Genomic DNA, 23,443 nt, shown 5'->3' with positions numbered 1-23,443 from the left:
GTCAGCCTAAGTCAAGTCATAAGATGCTGAGAGCACTTCCAGCCCCGCACTGACCTCGCTTCTTGACTTGCCCGTCTGTCTTTAGGGCCCGAGGGGGAGGAGGGCTCGAGGAACAGGCACACCTGAGGGGAGGAAGAGTACGTACATCATGTGTTGATGAGCGTGCTTCCAAGATGCGTGTGCTTCCAAGATGCGTGACAGATGTTTCTCCGCATTTTAACTGAGTTGCTGCATAGACAGTTTAAATTATACCCCTGTGGTAAGTGTTATAAAACCTGACTAGCTTTTCAGGACCGATAAATCTTGAAACTGTCTCTGAACTTGTCCACACCAAATACAGCAGGGGAGCTGGAGCTGTTACACTAGAGCTGCACCCGGAGAGGGGCATTTAAGCACCGTAATTCGTGATACAGGAGGTTTTCACAGCTTTGAGTCCAGGAAAAGGGCCGCACCGTTGCTTGGTAATATCTGACGTAAGGGTCAGAAGTGTTGTTCCAAAGTGCAAAATTAATATACCACTACAGGTTACGTTTAATCTCTCTCTGCACGTTGATCTTTTTCTATGAAACAGAGGAGACGATCATCAAGAATTTGACTGTAAGTGTACAAGTGGGCAGTCTCTGCAAGTTTTGTGGTTTTAACTGCTTATGTTTCGAAACGTAAGCATCGCCTTAGGAATAAGGGGCTTCTGCTGTAGCCACTATGGGCTACTTTTTCTGAACTGAAGATTTGGAAGCAGACAGAATTACAACAAGAAGTTTTTATTTTATTAACAGTAATTCATATGGATTCCACCACTTGGATCAGTGTTTATTTTCTGTTAATAAAAATCATTTTTGACAAAAGTTCGACAGCGTTTTCTTACCATCTAGCACATCTTAATACTTTCCCTGCGCTACTGCAAGTGGCCGGAGATGCAATAAGTTAGACAGGAATGTGTAAGTGACAGTGAGGGAAGGGACACGGAAAAGGCTCAGTATCAGCCAGCCACTACTGTAACATCATACAAAATATTTACCAAATTGAGGAATAAAAACTACATGCAGAGGGACAGACAGGCTGCTCGATATCCGGCAGATTCCCAACCGGTGCTTGCTAGGATATTCCCACCTCAGTAGATGTATTGTAACACTTAGCCTACAGAAGCCAGGATAACATCTACAGGCGTCTCCTCCTTGCTCCTAACCGTCACCTGCATGGTCACTCCATCTCCTAGCGCAAGCCTGGATCTTACCAGCACGTCGTGGCCACCTCTGTACACACCTGGCAACAAAGCAAGATTTGGCACATTATATTTATTATTATATGTAATATATAAATTATTTGACACTATAACAGCGGAGAGGCTCAGATAGTAGTGATCCAGCCCTAACGCAGAAGCCTGGCAAATGCAAACCAGATTCGGTCTCCAGCCAGTTGCAGGGAGGGGGGAAACGACAAAAACTTCACTAAGCACTTGAGGCTAAGAGTGAAGATAACAGATACCATCCTAATTAGAGGGCCAAAGTCAGCACGTACTGCTGGAGGGCTGGGCAGTTTTAATGGGTAGAAACCAGAAAGCAAACAGCCGAAGCTCGCTTCCAGTTCGAGGAGGCAACAAATACTGTATTTCTGCCTTGAAGGCAACGTCGATTGGCTCAATGCCCTTGCCGTGAGGGAAGAACGGGCGCTTGGAAGAGATGCTCTTGGAGGCAGTTCAGACTGCAGGATGAGCCATCTCTCCTGGTGAGGACTCCAGCTCCTCTTTAACAGCATGATGCAAAGATTATGCAGAGATTCTTGGAGTTAACAACTCCGCACCTGAAATAAACGTGAGATCTGACCCCTCTGCCAGACCACAACGCACCATGTTCACTGCAGTTTTGCTTTAACAGCTGAAATAGAGAGTTTTGTAGGGTGTTTACATTTCCAGGGATTGCCAAAACTGTAAGCCTGGACCACAGTTACCAGACAAAGAGTTCTGGGAATGGCAGGCCTATTTAGGACATGTTTTTGGTGACAGGAACTTGAAAACAAAATGGTCCTAGGAATCCCCTACCGAGATAGCAACTTGCAGGGAATTTAGTTTGAGCATCTTTCTCTGGAAGTTGCTCCATCCACAGGTTTCAGTATCCTTCCCCGCAGGCAGGATGCCTCCATCCCGAGAGACGCAGAGCCTGGCCTGAGTACACCTAGGACAGCACACTCCAAACTAGCACCCGCTGCATTTAGCTCGCTGGCTCACCACAGCTTTCTACAGGGAAAAAACTCTCTATTCAAGGACAGAATCTCCTAAGCCATTTCCCTTCGTTTAGTAAAAAAAAAAATCCGTCTGCGTAGGACCAAGGAAACATCAAGCGCAGTAGTGTGAATACGTACCGGCTAAGCAGAGCGTGTGAGAATTTTTGTTCTCTGGCACTTTATCTGATCTCTCGCATGGCTGCATGCCCAAGAACTTGATGATATTATTGACAGCTTCTGCATTCGGAGATTTAAGAACAACGTTATCTCCAGGTTGACGCCAAGCTTTCTGTCAGAGCTAATTCACAGTTCAAGAACATACTCTAAGCACCCACATGGCTTAACCATTTCCATTTGCTATCCCGGTGGTGACCCCACCAACACACCAACCTTGTGATGTCCCTTCTGCTGCCGTTAACGGCCCAGGAGAACATTCCGCCCCGCAATCAGTCTCCACAAGAGAGCGCTGCCAAGTTTCCAGTCACTACAGCCCCGTGCTGCACCACAGAGCCTCGTTGCTAGGACATGTTATGTTAGAAGGCATCGGATTCTCCTCCTACCACACTAAGTATTTCCCCATCATGGAAGAATTACCAAGGATCGCTATGTGGGTCACCAACAAACACGGAGGAGAGATCATCTCACCGTCAAGGGTTTTAATTGAGCTGAGTGCAAAGGTTTCTTCTTTCTCAAAGTCATCTCCTACTTCTTCCCATGCAGCTGCAAAGTTAGGCTTTAAGACCTTCTGGATATGATCGGACACAGTCACCTCCAAATCTTCTAACTGGCAGAAAAGCAAGGGAGATTTTCAGCTACCAGTTACACAAAGGATCCTAATCTTAGAAAGAGGAAAAGAAACAAGGAGGGACTGCAGCATTTTGCCAAAACAACTCTGGCATGCTAGGCTTTAATTTCAGAAGTGTATACTAACAATATCTAAAAAGCACAGAAGAAAAGTAGCATTTATGGTGGTCATCTGCAAAGCTTAACACATTTACACAAAACCATCAGTGAGACCAAAGGAGAGCAGGAAATACGGCAATCGCTTAGCAAGTCAAAGCCTGTTCTAGCCCTTACCGGACATCTAAGGAGAGAGACTTTCCCAGAAGGCAGAAGCAGCCTTTACTTCCCCCAGACCCAGGAAGCTACAGTCTTTGGCACACCCCCAAGAGACAGGCACCTTCCCGAGACGATTCGCATTTCAGCGATTGGTAACATCAACACAACACACAGGAGTGCAAATGCTTGGGGTGGAGGGAAAGAGTGGGTCACAGTTCTGAAAAGAGACCATGGAAATTACTCCTTCCTTCCTGTGTATCCCCACAAATCCTATCTCCACATGGTGCTAAAGCTACGGCAGCTTTTAGCAGAAGCAAGTTTTTGGGGGAAGGATCTAAATAAGACATACAATCTAAAGCTAGAGTATTTTGGAAATGGTGTTTCAGGCAGTCCTCCCATTCTCTCCTGTTGGCTTCAGATCCGAAAGGAAACTAGGGTGATCCAATGGAAAGGAAACTGCCAACCCAATGGTCACATATGCAGAATTACAGTAGCAAGGAAGAAAAAATAAAAGCGTGAACAGTCCCATCTTACCACATATTCATCATCATAGCCATCTTCTTCTGGCACGCCTGTGTTTGGGTCACAGTCTCGAACGGTGAACTTCATAGTGCAACTGAAAGTACAAGCAACTGGGGAGCAGAGGAAAAGCACATATAAGTCAGCGGTACAATTTCCTCCGCTTAAGCCCTCGCTTCCCAAAAAAGAACCGGGAATGGCATAGATTAGCTTTTTCCCCCGAAAGATACAGACATAGCAGAGGTCACAGCACTTTTCCACTTCACATAAAATTTCCCCAGACTAATACGAAGGCCAAAGGAGGCTTTTAGAGGAAGAGTATGCCAGGGCCATAGTGTGTAACAAGCACAGGGCCGCTGCTTCGCAGCATGCTGCGGTGCGATCTGGTCAGCAGCGGTCACCAGGAGAAACTCTGCCGGGGTTTCTGTCAAGCGGATTATGATCCAAAACCACAGTCCAGGGAATTCAGACTAGTTTTAATCGTCTCCGACATTAAAGCAGTAACCAAGGAACCCAACTCACTGACGCCCTGAGTCACGTTAAGCCAACTCCGAATCCATTCAGGTTTCTTTTAAGTGCAGATAATAAAAGCAAAAATGAACAAAGCAACCAAAAACAAAAACCACAAAAAGACCACACCTACTTTCATGCCCTAAAGAAAACCTCTCATTTCTAAGGTTCACACTCATTTCTAATTCACTAGAAAGGGGGAAAACTGCATTAGTCAAAAAAATTTTCTTTTTTATGTAGAGGCCCAAACTACCAATCAGTATTTTTCACTTGCATTTTCCTTTTACAGATTCTGTTCCTGACTACTACCAACAAACATTCATATTTCTAAATGTGATTTCCTTGACTCAAGGTAACAAATTCAGTTTCCTCTAATTATCTGCATAATCTCCATTTTTCTTTAATATCTCATTTTTGCCATCCAATGCCCATCAGTTAAAAAGTGCCTATAATACGTTGCACAAATACAGTCCTACATAAGAACTAGCGAGTGTGACGCACAAGAAAAAGCGCTAGGACCTCAATAGCCACTCAAATGCCACACCCTGAACATATCTGTTATTGGAAAAAAACCTCATTTGAGGGATTTCTCACGCAGAACGATTCCCTCCCAATTGTTACCTGCAGTGGGATCATCCTGGGGCAACTGGACAAGCGTGTAACACATGCCCGGCTGGTTGTAAGCGAGGTTGGGCGCTGGGATGCAACAAATCACATCGTAAGCATCCGACGGCTCCATCTGCACAGTGACCCTCTCTAACAGCTGATCATTTAACGTGTTTGTGCAGTCAAACTGCAGAATTAAAAAATAAAATAAAATCAGAAGGATTTCAGCATAGAAGAAACATTTCTAATCAAGAATTGTCCCCGGATCAGCTACAATGCTTCACTGCGGATGGCAGATGTCCCACTCCTTTGACCCAACCCTGCCATTCTCACTGAACGCTTTCTCTTTCCAATTTTACTAGAATTCTCTAACAGATGGGATCACAACCCCCGTCCTCTTCCGATCACAAAGGCAAGCTTTCTTCTCGTTAGCCCCAGTAAAAGCAAGCTAGAAGTATCCAGGCACCACACACCCTCTTAACTCTACTGTGCAACACCCTTACAGGGAAGCTCTCTCCCCTGCAGGGCACAGTGACAATGTTGATTATGCCACCCGCGGGACACATTAAGCGCCAGCTCCTATCGCAGACCAATAAAAGTGTTTATCTTGCCTTACCTGGAAAACTATGTGGTTTGTGAACATGTGTTTAATACAACGAACAAAATACTCTGTTTCTGCTTCTGTGAGCTGCACCGGTTCCGAAGACTTGAATAAAGGACCCAAGTTCTTAAACTCAGGAATGGCTGCCAGTTGCTCTGCGCGGAAAGGAGAAAAAGATGACAGAGACTTAACGACAGGAGCGCTCATCACTCCTCCCTGACTCGTGGGAGAACAAGGCGCCTTCCCACCGAGCGCTAGAGACCCACTGATTTTCTCCCCTACCTTGGAATATATCCTGACGCGAAGGAGCAACTTTCTCAGGCTTGCTGGTCACTAGGGCAATCTCTGCGAAGACAGAAGCAAAGGCACCGCGCCATCAGCTCCATAACGCAGAAGTTTTAAAAGCCTTTAGATCTCCACTAGAAATTCATTAAGCTGTTAGTGTTTCACACATTTCTACTGCAAGTCATTGCCAACCTGGTTCCTTGCACACACTAAAATAGCTCTTATTCTGCTAAGGAACATTGGATTGTAACAAGAGGGGAGAGATTTGAGTCGTAACAAATAGGATCCACTTTAGTCCAAAACTGAAGCATGACTGCGTTCACCACCCCGTAAGAAAACTAGTCACACCGACTACGTGACCACTCCAGCTTCAGTGCACACTATAGCCCCAGCCATGATACGTGAGCAAAGCACCATTTATGACAAGCTGCCATTTCTCAGAAGGCATAAACTTATTTACCCTGCTTAAGCGAAACCCTGCAACTCATGTAGTTTGAAATAGAGCAGCTCCTATTCCCCACATTTTATAGGTAGGAAGAGAAAAAGGAGAAGGGAAGGAAAAAAAAAGGTATTTTCTAAAAAGAATTATGCAAGGTCAAAATGCAACAATTGTTCAAGACCATGGCATAAATCCAGTGAAGTGGTGTTAAGTGTTTCCGGAATGTACTTTCCCTCAAACACCTACAAACTAATAAATTCTGATCCGCAGATCCCTTTCTGATAAAGGGCAACAACCAAATAAGCAGAACAAATACTGACTTTCTTGCCATTGCTATAATCCTTTGGGAGAGGCTCTGTTTTCCTGTATCTGTGAAGATCAGGCAGGCTTCGTACTGCAAGGCCAGTGACACCGTAAGCTGTACGGTATTTAGCCACCTCCAGTCTTGGCCTGACAGATACTAAATATTACGGCAACCTTAATGCTTATAGTCTTACCTGGAGCACAGACTATTTAAAAGGAGCTTGAGTGTTACCTGCTTTCTGTTCAAAGACTGGTGCGGTAGCTAGTGGAACTGTTTTCATATCAAAAGGTTTGTCGGAAGGCTCCAGCGTGTATTGATGCAGGGCTTTCTCCATGCCAGGAACAGAGACGGTCAACCCTGCAAAGCAGAATCACATGCTGAAGATTTCAGTTTTAACAGTAGAGCGTCAGAGGCCTGGATGCACTACGATGTTCAGAAGCAAACAGTGCAAATTTCGGATGGCTGACTGCACCAAAAGCAACAAGGTGGTCTGAGTTTGAAAAAAAAAAAAAAAAGGTCTGTGTCTCAGTTACCACCCTCTTGAAGACAAAGAAGGAAATTTATTAAGCGCTATTTATTAAGAGTATTTATTAAGCGTTCTTCTCTGTAGCTTGCCCATTGGCTCAGGCTGAGGAGAAAAACTTCTTGCAAGGAGTCTGGAGTTTACAGCTTGCATAGATAAGGTTTGGACTTTGGCTACTAAAAGCTGGTAAATACATCTCCATCTCTCAGTAAACACATGCACATACATGCACGCACACTGTAAATACTTCGAGGCACTGAATAGAATAAAAAAAACACTGCTCTGAAAATGAGAGAGAAAGTTGCCGTTCCAGTAGGTAGCTGGAGTCTAAGCAGCGTGAGCAGTTTACTCAAGAGAAGTCATCCTTCAGTAGTTTGTATTTTGAATATTTTGCTTGCATAACCCTTCAACCAAGGGCCATAAAACATCTTTATAACCAACCCTCACCACAAGATGCGTCATCCCCATTTCATAATGGAAAAGACGGAGCAAAGGTTAAGCAACTTGTCCCAAGTGAAAGAGAAGGCAGCGATGAAAGAAGCCCAACCCGCATTCCTCCTCCATTTCCTAGATAATACTCCCCAGGTCTTGCTCAATCCGGTGTTCTCAGCTTCACAAGCACTTCACAGCAAAGCGACAGTGTCAAGAGAAACACGTGGCTCTGGCCCTTCCAGCTATTCTGACCAAAGTTACCCTAGATGCCTCACAGAAAACTGCTCTTGTAGCAACAACAACAAAATCGATCCATAATACAGAACACGAAATAACAGCTCAGACTTCCAGGGAGCATTAAATCCTTTCCATTACTGACCATTAAAAATATAGGCAGCATTCAGCGCTATCTGTCTCTGTTGTAGCACATTCAAGTAGAATGTTGCTCTGTCCCGAACTTCATCATCACTGTCCATCATGCACCTGTTTGGGGAACAAGAGGATAAGAGTCAACCGGCTGAGGACGTCACGAGAGCGGAGCTAAAAATGGCACTGACCAGACCGGACTTGATACTGCAACGCAACTCTCTGAATGCATTTGCAAGTTATGCAAAGAAAGGTTCATACAACTTAGTAGCTGTCACAGCCCAACATTAATATGCAAGTGCCACACGAGAAAACTAAGATCAAAGGAGATGTTCTACAACCTACCAAGTGTGCCTGGTGTTATATATACATGTACTAGCCATAAAATATCAGGTACGGGTAATTCTGATGGGCACCATGCGGTTGCACATTCTTTTTCTACAGTTTTGTTTTGACATATAAGAAAAGCAGAAGAAATGCATGAAGATTACAAAAAACTACGTGGAGGTTGCTATTTCAGAACTTAAGAAGGGCTTGTGTCCTTAAATATTTGCTTAGTTCTTCCAGTTATAGCAGGTGGTTTGTAGAGAGAGATCACCTCTCAGCAACTCCTGCTTTTTAAGCTTCAAGCAAGTCACCTGTTGTAGCAGTGACCCCCTTGCATCTACGTACAGGTTGCCTTCTGCCTGAAGCACCTCATAATTTGAATTATTCCTCTCACCGCAGCAGTCAGGCATGGCAAGGGTTTACGATACACTACGGTGCTATACAGATGAAGAATGTGACATTTACCGTACAGAGGATTTAAGGAGGCTGAATGGTCTTAACCAGAGATGCGCAGACCTGTGGAACTAGAACACTACTCAGCCATGTGCAAGTTAATATTTACGGATGACACGGAACTATACTTTCTTCAAGGGATGCAAAAATATACACACTTGCTACAGCACAGTAGATCTACTGCCCACTGAGGAACATCTCAGACTGGATTAACAAGCCATGAAAAGGCTGTCAGATGTCCCCATGACTAATTACATCTTTTATTCGCATACCTGCAGCAGCCCCGCACTCCCTTCAGCCAGGAAGGAGGGGTAGAAGAAAGCCATCTGTCGACCCTTCTGTTGAGCACGTCAGTGCGTCCTGACAGACACCAGGGCAAGTTCTGGCTGGGTCTGACCTTGTTTCTTCTGTGGAGCCAGACAGCCCGGTGTCACCGACGGGCTCAGCACATGCGCACCGCAGCTGTACCCACTCACCTCTGCAAAAGCACCAAGATGCTCGGAAGAAGATTCTCATTCTGGGCACCAAACTTGGCTAGCGCACTCACAGCGGCTAGAGAAGAAAGCAGGCAGATGTCAGAGGGGGTGAAGCTATGTGCAAACACATTTTCACGATCCGATTCAGAGCACTGCGCACACTATTGCCCTGAAGTTCCAGTTACGCAGGTTTTCACTTCCACGCCATAAACCCTAACACAAGTGAAGAAAACTCCTCCCGTCTCCTACCCAGTCATATTCCCGCTACTTCTATTTTAAATAGAAATAGTTTAGTGCAAGGGAAAGGCTCAGAGTAGGGGTTAGGAAGTAGTAACAGAACACGGACAGCTAGCAGCCCTGCAACTCTGTTCCAAGCGAGTTCTCTGCACGATAAGGTTAGTTCAAGCTCCATGGCTTATTCCAGTTTTTGGTGCCTCCGGCATGTACAATCACGAGGTTTCTAGAGTGGCTCAGTAAGCTCTGCGGGGGGGCTCTAGATCTGCTCCCAGGTCACAGGGAGGAAATGGCAACTGAAAGGGCTGCTGCCAAAATCAAGTGCCACCTGGCCCAGGATTTATCCGTGAGCTCGTTTTGCTTCCTCCTTCCCCATGCTTCCACCACCAATAATCAGATCAAACTGATCCCGACACATTTCCAATGTCAAGACCCGACTGCGAAAAAAGGCTCAATGCTTCAAAGGGTTCATTGTAAAGACCCTCCACAGGAAGGAATCATCACTGTGCAACAGATTCCCGAGAAGAAATCCTCATCTTGCGCGTGGCGGAGATTTCCACAAAAACAGAATATGCATCAAGCCCTGAAGAGTTTTCCTTAATTAAGCCCACAGCAGACAACTAGGCCTTAATTACAGAATTAACAGCGTTCCCCTTTCCACGTATTGCCTCTCCCGAAGGTCAAGAGGGGCACAAAGAAGGGACTGCAGCATTTGAGCTGAACTTACCAGCTCTCACAGCCTCGTTCTCCAGCACCACCCTGTTGAATATGAAGCGGATGTACTTGGACGGGGACGGAGTCCTCGGCCCCTCTTTCCCCAGCAGGTGCAGGATCTTGGTGGCTAGAACAGTATGTTCGCAGTCCTCAATGAACTCGCAGAGGTGAGCCAAACCCGACTCCTTACTCTCGGGATTCTCCTCAATGATGCTAATTATGCAGTCCACAATGGCTCGCTTGTACTCGAAGCCGCCCTGCGAAGGGAAAGGCGAGGACGCTCACGCAGCGGGCAGAGCTCAGACTGCAGCGCTGCTCGGCTCTCGTCAAGCCTCAATTACTTCTTTCCATACAGAAAATAAACGCGTTTGTAGATAAAGAGAAAAGAGGAGACGGGCTGCATAACCTAACAGGCTTCTCCCCGCTCCAGCCGGCCAATACAGACGCGTCTTCTGAGCAGTTCTTCAGATTAGTTTTTGATGGTCTAATGCGTAAGCGCATTTCAGACAGGTCCGACCCCCGAGATAAGCAAGGCCTTGCTAATCAGTCAGGCCCTGTCACTGTTGTAGACCTGTGGGATAATGGTCTATGATCATCTGTGATCCTCCCTGCCGCGGGGTAAACAGTGGATACAAAGGGTGATCTTCGGTCGGATGCCCATGCCGGTGAGGGGTGAGGCAACGCGCAGGGCGAGGCGAAGGTCTCACCGCTCACGTTGCTCCACCCAAAACGACACCTGGGGCGAGGCGGGAGTCTCGCAGCCTGGTGTTGTTGATAGGGGCAAAAGAAAACAGGCCAGCAGCCATTGACACCCTCCGCTGAGCTCGGCAAGGACCAAACATCCCATAGTCTTTGACTCAGCCCCACCTTGCCAAGAGTATAAATTCAGTGCATAAACGATCCTCCATTTCGAGGACGAGAACACCAACCTATGGATGGGTCGACGGGCCTGGACCTCTCTCCTCCCCAAAACAGGGAGGCCTTTTTGGTAAGGTTTGCGCCTCTGACAACGTCGGACGTTATCCCGGGAAAAATACCATTGTTGAAAGCGCTTAATTATCAGTTTGAGCTCAGAAGAAGTAGAATTTGTGGCAGTAAGTGCATTTATCACCGGCAACCCTGAACCTGTTGATGTGTCGCTTTAACAAATTGTTTATTTTGTTCAACTTTGTGAACCTGACTCAGTGAAAGTCCTTTTAGGAGGGCTCTGGCAGGTAAAGTTGATTACCCCTTTCCCTCCCTTCACGCGACAGTAACAAGGCCTGACTGACATCAGACCCCCTTCATACTATCGGAGCTGCCTGCCAATAACTACGCAAAGAAAGTGTTAAACGTACATCGTCCCTGAGCATATTGGAGAGGAAGGTCATCATGACGCTGTGTTTCCGGGGATACTTCTGGCACAAAGCACTGATAGCCTGCACTACAACTACCTGCAAAACAACAGAGAAGGACTTTAGGCATGTGCACTTATTTCTCTACGAAGAATACAAGCTTCTCACACAGGCACTATCTCAAGCTGTCACCGTGACAGGTTAAATTCATGTACGAGAAGGATAAAATCAGGTGGACTCTCAGCACCTATGTATTACCAACTCCTCTACGCTAGCATGTTGCCAGGCCTGGCCCTGACAGAGGGACTGTATTTAGGACAAACTACGTTAATTCAAATACCTCCCCTCCCTCCCTCTGCCCAGTCACGATGGTGGCCCAATTCTAACTGAAATAGTTACATTTTGTCATTAAAACCCTTTGCAATTTCAAACTCTTTCCCTTTGCTCATGAAAACAGTAACGTAAGAGCACCGTACGCTGGCAGACATTGACTTTGTACAGACACATCACGCTCCTCAAGGCAGCTCTATGATGCAAAAGGGACAAAGGTACAGGTGAACTCCCAGCCTTAGCCAAGTTATTACCTGAGGTTACAGTGACTAAACAAATTCATTGGAAATCCACAGTTCACACTGTTTCTTAACTATCAGACTGAAGTGATACAGACTCAATTAGAACGGTTAAAACCACTCTTCCTCTCCAAAGAGGCAACCAGAAGGCAGTACAAGGTGTGGCAGGATACTGCACTAGAGCCAGGAACCCGCCAAAGGATTTTTATCCTTTTTTTGGGGGGGGAAGGGGGGAATGAAACAGCATGTTTAGTCAGTTAAAAAACAGAGGATCACATCTTTTGAACTTCAAGCCGGCTTTGCTGTGCCAGACTAAGTCACTGAAGGATTAACAGATGGGAAAAGCTTCATAAAAACAAGAATGGGAGAAAAACCTGCAGCTGGAAAGAGCAGAGGCCTCCAATGCCACACCTTAAACTCATCTGATATTTCTGACACGAAGGAAGAGATCTGTTTCATGAGCCTGTCTACACTGCTCTCACTCCCTGTCTTCAGCAGGGTGGTGATGGCGAGAGTAGCAATGCTGCGGTTGGAGTCGGTGATGAGGTTTTCCAGGTCCAGGTTGCAGGCAGTTACGGCAGATGGATGCTTCATGGCCACCTGTAAAGAAGGTAATTCCGACAATCAGACGGCAGCGGTAACACCCTGCAATTCAAAGCTTTCTACGTGGCAAGGATTAAAGCCCTTCCTTTTTCAAGCACTGCTCTGTTCCACAAGTACTGTAAAGAACCGTGACGAAACCTGCATTTATTCAGGCACCATGATTGCTGGCAGGATACAATCAAGGCTCAGGTTCCTGCGTTTCAGCTTCTGAAATGAACTCCTCTAGCTGCAAATAACAGCTCATAAGTTTAACAGTCACAAGACATGACCCAAGTCTTGCTCTGTTTCTCTCAGGGTGTGCAGCTTTGAAATCAGAATGTCATTTTATTTCCTTCACATGTATCTTATTCACACATTTCACAGCACTAAAAATGTGAGACTCTACTTCCTTATGGTTGAGAGTTCACAAGTTTTCCAACTATAACTGGCTATAGCCTTGTGGTCCAGAAATGACCACACACAGCTGGAGTCCAGCTAAGATTTCTGTCACAACAGGAGATTTGGCATGGAAAAGCCAATCCTCCAGCACGGAATAGTTCTGAACACAGTAATCACAAGAGCAGTTGCTCTACTTTAGGCAACACACCATCAGGCACTGAAGTCTGGCTTCCTCTGATGCTCTGAGACTTATGCTTATTTAGAAGGTCTTGGAAGCACTCACTTTATTAAGGGTCCGTACAGCTGCATATCTCAAGACAGGTTTGGGAGAACTACAGAAAAGCTGCAGCACTGAAAATAAAGAATCAAGAGAAGTAACTCATGACAAAATATTAGAGTAGAGATTCTCTAACAAAAACTGGCTCCCAGTACTCTAGGCACCTGCAACCTCTGGGGAGGGAAAAAGAGCCTTTATGCGCAGTTTCCTATACCAGATGACACCAGGGAAGTTGCCTTGCGCCAATACTTTGATACTGAGAGCTGCAAACACTGTAGTCAGAATTCACCACAGCAGAAAAACAGATACAGTCTCTTTCCAAGGAAAAGGAGTAGAGAGAAAAGTCTAATGGGTCCACATTCAACTAGGTATTGCTAAATGTTCATACAGCTCTACTCACTATTTACCACTAGTTTCATAATCAAATTAAAAACAACCTGTTTTCCATCTTATATAATAATATGTGATAAACTACAATACAAGCTGCCTATCTGTGTCATCAAGTTCTCCTCTACCATTCCCCCCCATCCCTGCTTCCTGCAGTTGGAAAAAGACAAATATCACCCTGTGCCTTTACTGTCCATTCTCTAGAGCGTTGGATGAAATGGGTGGAAAAAAAAAGGAATCAACCTGCTTCCCATCCACAAGCCTCCTAACTTAGAAAGGATCATAAATTTAAGTTTTATGAGCACAGTATTTTAGTTATGCTTCAAAGTCTTTAACGTGTGTTTTGCCACCCTTTCTTTCGTAGTGTTCCTACGTTAGTGCTAGGAAGGATTCTTTACAACCAACCTGAAACGGCAGGTGCCAGCTCCCTCGCTGTGCAGTTTGGAAGATGGATGATTGCGGAGGCGGCTTCATAAATAACCATTTCATGCTTATTTCGCAGACAGCTCTCAATGAAGTCAAACAACGGGCTTTCATGTCTGCAAAGCGAAGGTGTTTCACACTGTGATGCTGAACTATGTCCAAACCATTACAACTGCACTTCGGAGAACTTGACAGAAAGCGCAGTTAGCGCACTGGCTCTTCCATTTTTCACACTGATATTTTGCTCTATTCATAAGGCAGATTAATGCTTGAACTCTAAACTAGCCATTTAACATTATTACTCTATATTATTTTCTACTAGCCTAAACTGATGCATTCTGGAAATAAAAACTTTATTACTAATCATGTTTCATACGCCACTAAAAAATTTCCACTGACAAAAGAATTTCATCAGAAGTTCTCAGATAACTGTATCTTATTCTACTAGGATGAGAAATCGGAACAGGAGAGATACCTTTGTTTAAACAGTACGGGTAGATTCTTACTGCATTTGAAGTGCATCTAACTAGACATAGTACGAAACACTGCACCTCCTCAGAGATTATTCTGCAGTTTTTATTCCTACTCTGAACCTAGTTTTGGTGATATGGTAGTTAAAAAAAAAAATTTGCATTTCATTTTTAACGCCACAGCTTTCTCTTATCAGTCTGTAGATGTTCACAGTCTTCATGAAATGCAAACTTCCCAGCTACTGTTGAACTCTAACCATGATTATTTTTTAATTCACATGCTGTCTCTCACTTACCCCTCTTCAGATTCTTTCAAGAGTTTGCTTGCAATTCGGATCAGCATGCAGTACGCAAACTGGGATTTCAGTCCAGATTTAGTGAACTTATTCAGCATCTTGGAAACTGCAAGGCGATCATTTTTTCTAAGGTGATAGAGCAGCCCCAGAGCATGATACTAGAAAATCAGAAGGAAAATCGACATGCGCACAAGAACGTGTGAAGACATTACATACATACCACAGTAGGAAAAGACAGATTTTGAGACACACAAGAGAGATAATATTCACTGTTTTCTTGCAAAAGTGCTTTCTAGCCTTAAATGATTTCATTTTCCTTGCATGTAACAGATCTACAGATCTTCTTAACAGATCTTCCCCCTCCTGTCTACCATAGGACAGCCCCAACATGTTTCTAGAGAGCAAGAGAGCCATGAAATCAATGTTTTCTCCCTTTTCTCTCCATTGAACGCCAGGACTTCTCATGTCTCGGGTGACTAAGCTATACTGCACAATAATGCTTGCATGTCTGGTACAATAACATCCAAGATATCCCAAATGCTTTAAATGACAGCTGACCCTACAAAAACCCTTGAGGTATTTACAGCGAGAATCCAAAGTGCAAAGTACAGAAAAACATTCCCAGTTACTTGCCAAGTTTTTTTGCCATAAGACATTTACAGTAAAGCTTAACGAAGCCGCTAACTGTGGCAGGAACAAAGTTGTTTTTGCACTGTTGTTTCTGATTGTGGATCTGTGACACTGTTTGACTGAACATACAGAGTATTTTCATTTCCATAACTGTTTGGAATATTTACGTGAAGATTTTACTTATACAGACATCTCACTGATATTCAGGCTATCTCCAGTGATCCTATAGCAGATGGAAAACTTTATGAAGGCAAAGAAGTAGTGCTGGTGATTTGGGAAGCAGTAAATAAGATCATTCCTTGAGCTTAGAAAGCTCAAATTCAAAATCCTTTTTCTGCAATGACAACTGTGAAGCCAGTTAGCAGCATTTCAGCTATCAAAAGATTAGCAGGGAAAGGGCAGAGGACTGCAGTAAACAGCTGACTCATAGCTAAGGATCTCGCACAGGGATCATGAAGAAGCTCATGATTTTTGAAGTGGTAGAGTCATTTCCCTCAAATCCCAATCCTTGTTTTTTTTTTTTTAAAAAAAGGGAAAAAAGAAAAAAGGTTACTTCTACGGTTCTATGGTTATCTTAAGAACTTACAGAATACCATTAATACACTATAGCTTGTTTAGACCTTTCTGGGGCACCCCCCCCGAAACGTACCTGGACCATAATGTTGTCACTAGAAGCCGCTTCCTGAGCCTCGTTGATCCACCGTTTTACCACGTCATAACTGATCTTCATCATATGCTGGAAGAGGCCACAAATTGAGACTGCAAACAAACTAACATCAGAAGCACTGAGAAGTACCACGAGCTGTGTCTTCAGGCTTCATTACGTTCAATTGCTTTAAGAAAATCTAGGGCTTTGTGGCATAGTATCGGAAACAAAGAGCATCTCTCAAATATGTATTTTGTATGGAGGCACCCCTACTGATAAAAAGAAAAGTAACTCAGAGAGCTTTTGTTTCCATTCTAACAGGACAGAAGGAAAAACCAGAACAATTCACCTCTGCCTACTGTTACTCCACCAGGAAGACTGCAGTGATCAGTATTAATGCAGCTTCTTCTTCGCTTTCTCAGGCTCCCACACAGCTCTACTCCACCCTATCAGCTGGACCTCTTACTTCCTATTCTGTCTCACTGATTTACCAACACAGCCAGTCTCTTTAACCTATGCACCTAGAATCCACTTTTTCTTATGTATCAGACTCAAACTACTATGCTTTCACTCGTATCTTTGCGCTGAGTAAAAATATTAATCTACAGAGATTTTCTCCAGCCTTTTCTCTTAAACAGGAGAGGCAAAGTTCACAGCAAACTTCTTTATCTGGCCCTCCTCCTACATATTAGGAAAAATAATCGCGTATTATACCTTTATCAGGGCAGGAATTCTGTTGATTTGGTTTTTGCACAGCACAAAGCAGCCTGTGTTTATATTCTTTTCCAGAACTGATAAGCTCTTTCACTGTCATCAGCGTTGGTTTTTGCACAGCACAAAGCAGGTTGCTTTTACCTTCTGTTACAAAACTGATAAGTAGTTTTTCAGGGTTACGTGGCTTAACTTTTGAGAACATAAAGGCAAGGCTCCTTTCCAGAGAAATGCATGTTTGACCCTAAACACATACAAAGATGACTGAGCACTCCGCAGTCAGTTATTACAACAGACGCACTGTAAAACTATGGAACGCTAAGGAAAGAGTTACGGAAGAGAGAGGCTGCTTGAAACACAGGAAACTCCATTTCTGCTAGTTTTTTGTTTCTTTTTCAAAGAGGAGGCAAAGACTACTCATGTTAAAGGAAAAGGAGATGAAGAAAGAACCAAAGGCCAGCCAAAGCGCTACACGTATAATAGACTATCCCTCCCAACCACAACAATACACGGATTTACAATAATCTACTTCTTCACTTACTAAGGAAGACACCAGTGCAGAACTGGACACACTGGGGACTTTGTCCACAATAGCTTGCTTCATGTATCTCTCAATGGCTTGTAACATTGTACCCTATGAAAGAGTAAAGAAAAGGGTTGATACTCAGCCTCCGGAGGAAGAGCACAAAAGTTCAAGACAGGAATGTACGCAGGGCATATTCAAAGAGCTCTAGGAAAAAAGCTTCGAGTTATCAAACTAATCCTCAACACGCATAGTCTTGCAAGGGAGATATGACTATCAGCTACCCGCTCCCGAAAGTTCAGTGACATGACCAAAGTTTACAGCAAAGCAGTCCCAGAACAAAACTACAGCTCCAAAGCTCCTGCCTTCTCACACGCAAAACAACGGCGTGACTTGTACTTACATCAGTGATCCTGCAGAGTGCTCTGATGGCTGGGCCTCGGTACACATCTTCCTTCCCTGTCATGTCTTTGGTCAAACTAAAATAATCAGAGAGGCTTTTAACACTTCTTTAACATCTCAGTGTCTCAGTCCTTTGGGGGAAATTCAGCTCATTCTATTTAGCTGAAGCTAATATCAAACTATTCCCATATAACTGCTAACTAGGATTAGTACTGGCTAGAAACAACTTCTTAATAATCAGCATTTTGAAAATTATTAACATCAGATTCTGCAGACATACAGAACATTAAAAAAGACGCAGTCCATAAAATTGCTTTGCTTTGGGATTGGTTTATTTAGCTCAGTCACTCTCTTCTTAAGGTTCCTCTTCTTTCTAAACTTCAGTATTATCTAAATCAGAATTTCATGTAGTAGTTTTCCAAACAGTTTCAAAACCAATCTCTTAGCAATTTCCAGAGATTTTAGCTCTCACATCAACATTAGCATCTGCTCTGTAGTGAAAAATAATTGACAGGTCAGTTGGCAGCAGTGTACTGAGAGCTGCTCTGCTGTTCCCTAACTGCTCCGACAGCAAAGTAAAGCAGAAGTCACAAGTGGGTTTTGATAAAAAAAAATTAAGCACCAGTAACTTGAAAAACGAAGATGACAGAATAGGAACCAACTGCTAAACTGTATGCAAGTCTTTTGCCCCCCCCTTTTTTTAAGAAAGGCAAACTAACATAGTCTAAGAAAACTAAATTTCATATGGTGATACTCTGTTTTACAGAACAGTTTATTTTCCCTTGTTGTATGCTTTATAAAGCATAACTGCAAAACCCGTAGCAGCTAAACCAAACACATTAAGATACAACTACGTGTACCAGAGCTCTCGTACTGTGTTTTCTGTAGTTCTACTACCTGCTGGTGACAATGATGACATCTTCAGAGATATTGGCCATCTCTTTGATAGTAAGATAACACATTCTTCTAAGGGTTTGCTGTGAAAATGTATTGCAAAAAACCATCATCGGTGTGCAGAAGCCATACAATTATCTGTTAAAAGTTTTAAAACCAACTTCCTCTGACCTACTTTTTACTGTCAAACAGAAACATGCAAAGAGCACTGACATTTTAACTCCTTGAAAGCAAAAGACATGTTTTGCATTAAAAATAACTATCTTCTAGAATATGGATATAAGAAGTGTCACAAACACTCTGTTACTTCTTTAAACAGCTGCATATGAAACCTTCTTCAGGCAAATCTCTAAAAATCTAATGCGCTAGTTCATTTTTAACAAAAATGAAAAAGATCCCTTGCATAAAGCATACTCCTCTAAGTTATGGTGCTCTTATGTGGTCTGCAAAAGAGATCAGAAATGGACTTTACAAAGGGCATAGTAAAAAGTCTCATCCAGCATTTTCAGGATGTTCTCACCACTCTGTGCTGAGTTATGAATAAAGCAAGCTATTCTAGGGCATACTACTATCTGATTTACAGGCAACTTTATTTTATTTTGACAGTTAAGCAAACAGGGGTTATTTGCAAGTGCAAGGCACATTCATATAATTATAGTGATTTGTATACTAAGCCTTTCTACGTTCGCATTCTTTACAACAGGAAATTAATTCAGGGAAGGGGAAAAAAAAAACCTGCAGAGGTAACTATATGTTATTATGCAGTCAATTATTTCCAAACTATGGATTGCCTTTAGCAAGTCACTTGCACGCAGAGCTTGTTCTCTGAAGCGTTCGCTCCATGTTCTTCCCACATCAAAATACTCAACTGTTTTGCAATTACTGCGAATGCAGCCAAAAGCAGGGAGGCAAAATCATTAAATGCCAGGCACTTACATCATTAGATTGAAATAATCTAGTCATTGCAAAAAAAGCTTCTGTGGCTTCAGTGGTTCCAAAATGTTCACCCTGGAAACAGCAAACGAGAAGTGAGAGATTAGCCAAAGCATCACCGTCCGCTAGCGTCCACCCCTCTCTCCTAACGCCTACCCTCGTACCGACAATCCTTCTTGAAAGAAGTCTTCTCATCTGAGAAAGTCCCTCCCTCACCTTGTGTTTCTCAGAGAGCGCCTGCTACGATGACCAGTTCTTACCTACTTGGCTTCAATATAAACGTCATCCACAGCTGTACAATAATGGAATAGAGTTTGTCAATTAACCTGTGTTTCCTCTTTTGACTTTAAAGTATCAGCAGTTAATTTTGCTTCATTTGTGTTAATGAGAAGGATCCCCTTGCAATCTACTTACCTTGTGACTTGTGCCAACTAAGACTGAACAGCATAGGTTCATCCTAACTGATCGTAACTCTGTGTTAAATTCTGCCCGATACGGCAGGAAATCTGGTCTATGTGGATGCATAAAGTAAATCTGCTTCCTTATCACACTTCCAATTTCTCCACAAACAAAAAGACCCCTTTCACTTCATGGCCTATGTCTTTACCTGAACTCAGTTATCCCCATTTTTGCTAGACAAGTAAGAACAACTCTTAATTACACAATGCCACAGCAAATAAACACGGACCAACTGGCAGCTCTCACTTGGCACTCGGAAAAGTCTTAACTGCTTCAGTGACATAGCTCAGCTCACCTTAGCAGGGCAGTCACAAGTGAGAACATAGTACTACAGAACAAACACTCCATTTCTGATATCGTTAAAAACCGCCTTTCAGTCCAACAGGAAAAGGTATACAATTTTTTTCACTGAAAATTATCAGAAATTAGCTCCAGGAACATGCATTTGAATTAGGAAGAAATGATTACCTGGTTCAGCAAGTAAAGGATCTTGGTAAGTATGTGCAGGCATCTTCGTGGATTTATAGGGGTCTCATTAAAGATACGTGCCTACAAACACAGCACAAATACCGTATTACGGTGTAACCCAACCATAATAATTTTTCCCTTTACAACAGACATTAAAGCAGTTTATTTTCAGCCAAGTGGCTTATAACTTTTTCATTTTAAAATGCAACCCAATGAACTTATCCTTGCTGTTCAGTCCATGCACGTTCAGCTTGCTGGATGGGCAGCAATCTGAACAAAGGACAACGACACAGTTCATCAGGCTCTAAATTCACAGCTTAATCAAGACTAGTTCTGGACCATTGGCACTAATAAAAATACTTTAAAATAACAGCATAATTTTAAAATTTTCAACTCAATTCCTTTCATAGTATCTGCTGCCCACTACTCAGCGCTAGTCTGTGGGAACACTGAACTAAAATTACTAAGTTCCTACTTATAGCTCTTCGCACCCAAAGATTTCCCCCAATATTTAACCACACATCCATCTCACCACTTGCAATTGCTCTTGAAGTATATCAAAAGAAGCAGGAAGACTCATTATGAACATTATTGACCCATTATTATATTCAGCTATATGCTGAATCACAGGAAAACAGATCATCTCTTCAGAAGCACCTTGGGGGATGCTGTGTATCCGCACGGAAGGCAGAAGCCTATTCCGATCCAAATCCCACACATCAAACCCTCCCGTAGCAAACTTCGTGTGCACTTAATTTACCTACCCTATGAATTTAAACTAACTATCCATCAAACTAACTATCCATTTAGCCATCCACATTTCCTACAATTTGCGTCACACATCTTTCTTAAGCTGCTAACGCATCCTGACCAGAGGCAGTTAAACAATATTATGCAGCGACTCTTCATACCTCCTGAAGCACAGCACTCTTCTCCAAATGCTGGAAAGGATTAGAGCCACTACCTGAATAACAAAAGAGACCTCTCAGTTAGGGAAACGCTCTCATCACGTAGACACAACAGAACTGAACGTGCAGGAACCATCCCTAAGCTCTACGAAAACATCTCACCACGTGTAGTACAAACCCGACAGTGACATTCCCGTCTGAATAACTGATGTTCTCCAACAACAGCTTTCAATCTACTTTCTGAAGTTATACATTGCGAGTTCCAGGAGGAAAAGGAGGACACATTAAACACAGCTGGAGAGCGAGGAGGAAAAAAGGTATTTACTATTAAAGCTGTCTTAATACCCGCTTTACATGAGACTCTACTCCTTTTCTTCCTAGACTCCCTTATTTTTTATTTCAGGCACAGAAAGCACTGAACACGTCAGGGTGCAGCTGCCGCTAAGGATCTGAAATAAGAGTATATTGATTAATGTACCACTGAAAAGGGCTACTCAGCAAACTCCAAAAACAGTATGACTGCGTCATATCACAAAATCATTAATACTAGTCTATCTTCACAGAGCAACTTTGCAGACTTTGTAACAGTCCAGATCCAGACCCAGACCTTGAGAAGTTGCCTGCCAGCTAAAAACAAGAGCTGCAAAGGACTTCAAAAAGATTTCGGAGGGGAAAACACGACGTGAAGCACAAATCCATCTCTCTGCCTGTTGTAGGGGAACGTAAATATCTTCCACAGTGTAACTCCTGTACCCTGTTTCGGAGAATCATCTACACCCAAAATACAGTTTGAGATCATCTGCTGGAAAGCAGAAGGAAGCCTTTAGTTTCAGAGAAGCTAAGGAAGGTAAGAGAGGCTGTCTTCTTTTTAGGATTTGTGAGCAGAAGCCTAACTGAAGAGCTCCGAATGATTTTTTGGAAGTGACACTTCTCAGTTGGCAGCATACAGGGCAGACAAGCTTTCTGATCCAGGTTCACAATGAAAACACCTCTCAGGATCACTGTTATGGTCATGTAGATCCCTGCAGACCCTTGGTGCTGCTTCTGGACCCTTTTCCTACAGCAATTCCCGTTCTTACACCCCAAGCAGAATGAAATTGAGAATGAAACGGAACTCAACCCAACACGGCATATTTTCATGTGGCTTAAAAGATCTCTGAGCAGCAGCAACAGACAACAGATACGGCATTCGCAATTCAAGCCAGCACCAGTTGCTACACGCAAGCCGGACGTAACTCCAGATGATTTTGCAGAGCGAAAACATCAAGCTGATGGCTTCATCCAGCACCTCCCTGCCTAACGGGATTTCTTTCCCTCTCAGCACCGCGGCGGTGGGTGGCTCCACAGTTCCCTCTGCGCACGGTAGCAACGGCCCAGGGGGGCAGGCGACAGGCTCGGCCTGCAGCCCCCAGGCCGGGGGGGGAGGTGGGGCCGGGGCAGCGCCCCGAAGGAGGCTGTGGCACCGGAGAGCGGGCCGGGCCCAGCGCCACCTCCGGCGACCGTTATTCCCCCCCCCCCGAGACCGTTACCCCTTCCCTCAATGGCCGTTATTCCCCTCCCCCAGAGACCGTTATCCCTTCTCTCAGTGGCCGTTATTCCCCCGCCCCCAACGGCCGTTACCCCTTCCCTCAACGGCCGTTATTCCCCCTCCCCCAACGGCCGTTACTTCTGCCCCCTCCTCAGCGGCCGTTACAGGCCGCGGCTCGCGCTGCGCTCCCACTGGCCGCTCCCCTCCTGGCTGGGCCGACCGAGCCCGGCCGCCGCCCCGCCGCCAGCCCCGTACCGGCCTCCTCGTCCTTCTTGTCAAACTTCTTAATCATGTCGCCGCCGCCGGTCGCTCTCCCCGCCCTCCCCCCCTGCTCCCGCCGAACCGCACCGCACCGCCGCGGCAACACCCGCCGGAAGTCCCGCCCCCCCCGGGGAAAGGGAGGGGAGCCTCACCCTTTGCCATCCGACTGGGCCGCGGAGCTGTCACTCAAACCCCCCTCCCTGGGGAGCCCGGCGCGCCGAGCCGCGCGACTTCCGCCTCGCCTGGGGCCACGCCCCCTGCCGAGCCGGGGGGCG

The 23,443-nt window shown here is 44.5% G+C and overlaps 1 protein-coding gene across 2 annotated transcripts; it reads right to left on the bottom strand.

Annotated features, from left to right (window-relative positions):
- Positions 1-745: 745 nt before the first annotated feature.
- On the bottom strand, positions 746-23,236 carry COPG2 (COPI coat complex subunit gamma 2). 2 transcript variants are annotated; one of them, XM_067317581.1, is made up of 24 exons: positions 23,163-23,236; positions 21,383-21,435; positions 20,472-20,552; positions 19,548-19,619; positions 18,615-18,694; positions 17,719-17,794; positions 17,334-17,426; positions 16,085-16,171; positions 14,806-14,963; positions 14,022-14,155; positions 13,236-13,303; positions 12,383-12,571; positions 11,406-11,501; positions 10,082-10,325; positions 9,121-9,196; positions 7,878-7,981; positions 6,775-6,900; positions 5,798-5,860; positions 5,531-5,670; positions 4,930-5,101; positions 3,814-3,911; positions 2,866-3,004; positions 2,359-2,457; positions 746-1,263 (listed from the first exon to the last, which is right to left on the bottom strand). In XM_067317581.1, the coding sequence occupies exons 1-24, from the start codon at positions 23,197-23,199 to the stop codon at positions 1,133-1,135; spliced, it is 2,616 nt and encodes an 871-aa protein (XP_067173682.1). In that variant the 5' UTR covers positions 23,200-23,236; the 3' UTR covers positions 746-1,132. The 2 variants fall into 2 exon arrangements, with proteins under 2 accessions (XP_067173682.1, XP_067173683.1); XM_067317582.1 differs by lacking the exons at positions 20,472-20,552; positions 21,383-21,435; positions 23,163-23,236 and having other exon boundaries at positions 18,578-18,694; positions 19,548-19,623.
- Between the last annotated feature and the right edge of the window lie 207 nt (positions 23,237-23,443).

The sequence above is a fragment of the Apteryx mantelli genome, chromosome 1 (genome assembly GCF_036417845.1).
Source record: "Apteryx mantelli isolate bAptMan1 chromosome 1, bAptMan1.hap1, whole genome shotgun sequence".
NCBI classification, from domain to species: Eukaryota; Metazoa; Chordata; class Aves; order Apterygiformes; family Apterygidae; genus Apteryx; species Apteryx mantelli.
This window is presented reverse-complemented; position numbering and strand designations above follow the sequence as displayed.

Coding starts and splice junctions, on each gene's coding strand:
- COPG2 (XM_067317581.1), bottom strand. CDS start 23,199: ATGATTAAGAAGTTTGACAAGAAGGACGAGGAGGCCG. Junction 12,572..13,235: donor CTGTACGGACCCTTAATAAA/GTGAGTGCTTCC, acceptor CCTTCTTTACAG/GTGGCCATGAAGCATCCATC. Junction 1,264..2,358: donor TCACACGCTCTGCTTAGCCG/GTACGTATTCAC, acceptor CTTTGTTGCCAG/GTGTGTACAGAGGTGGCCAC.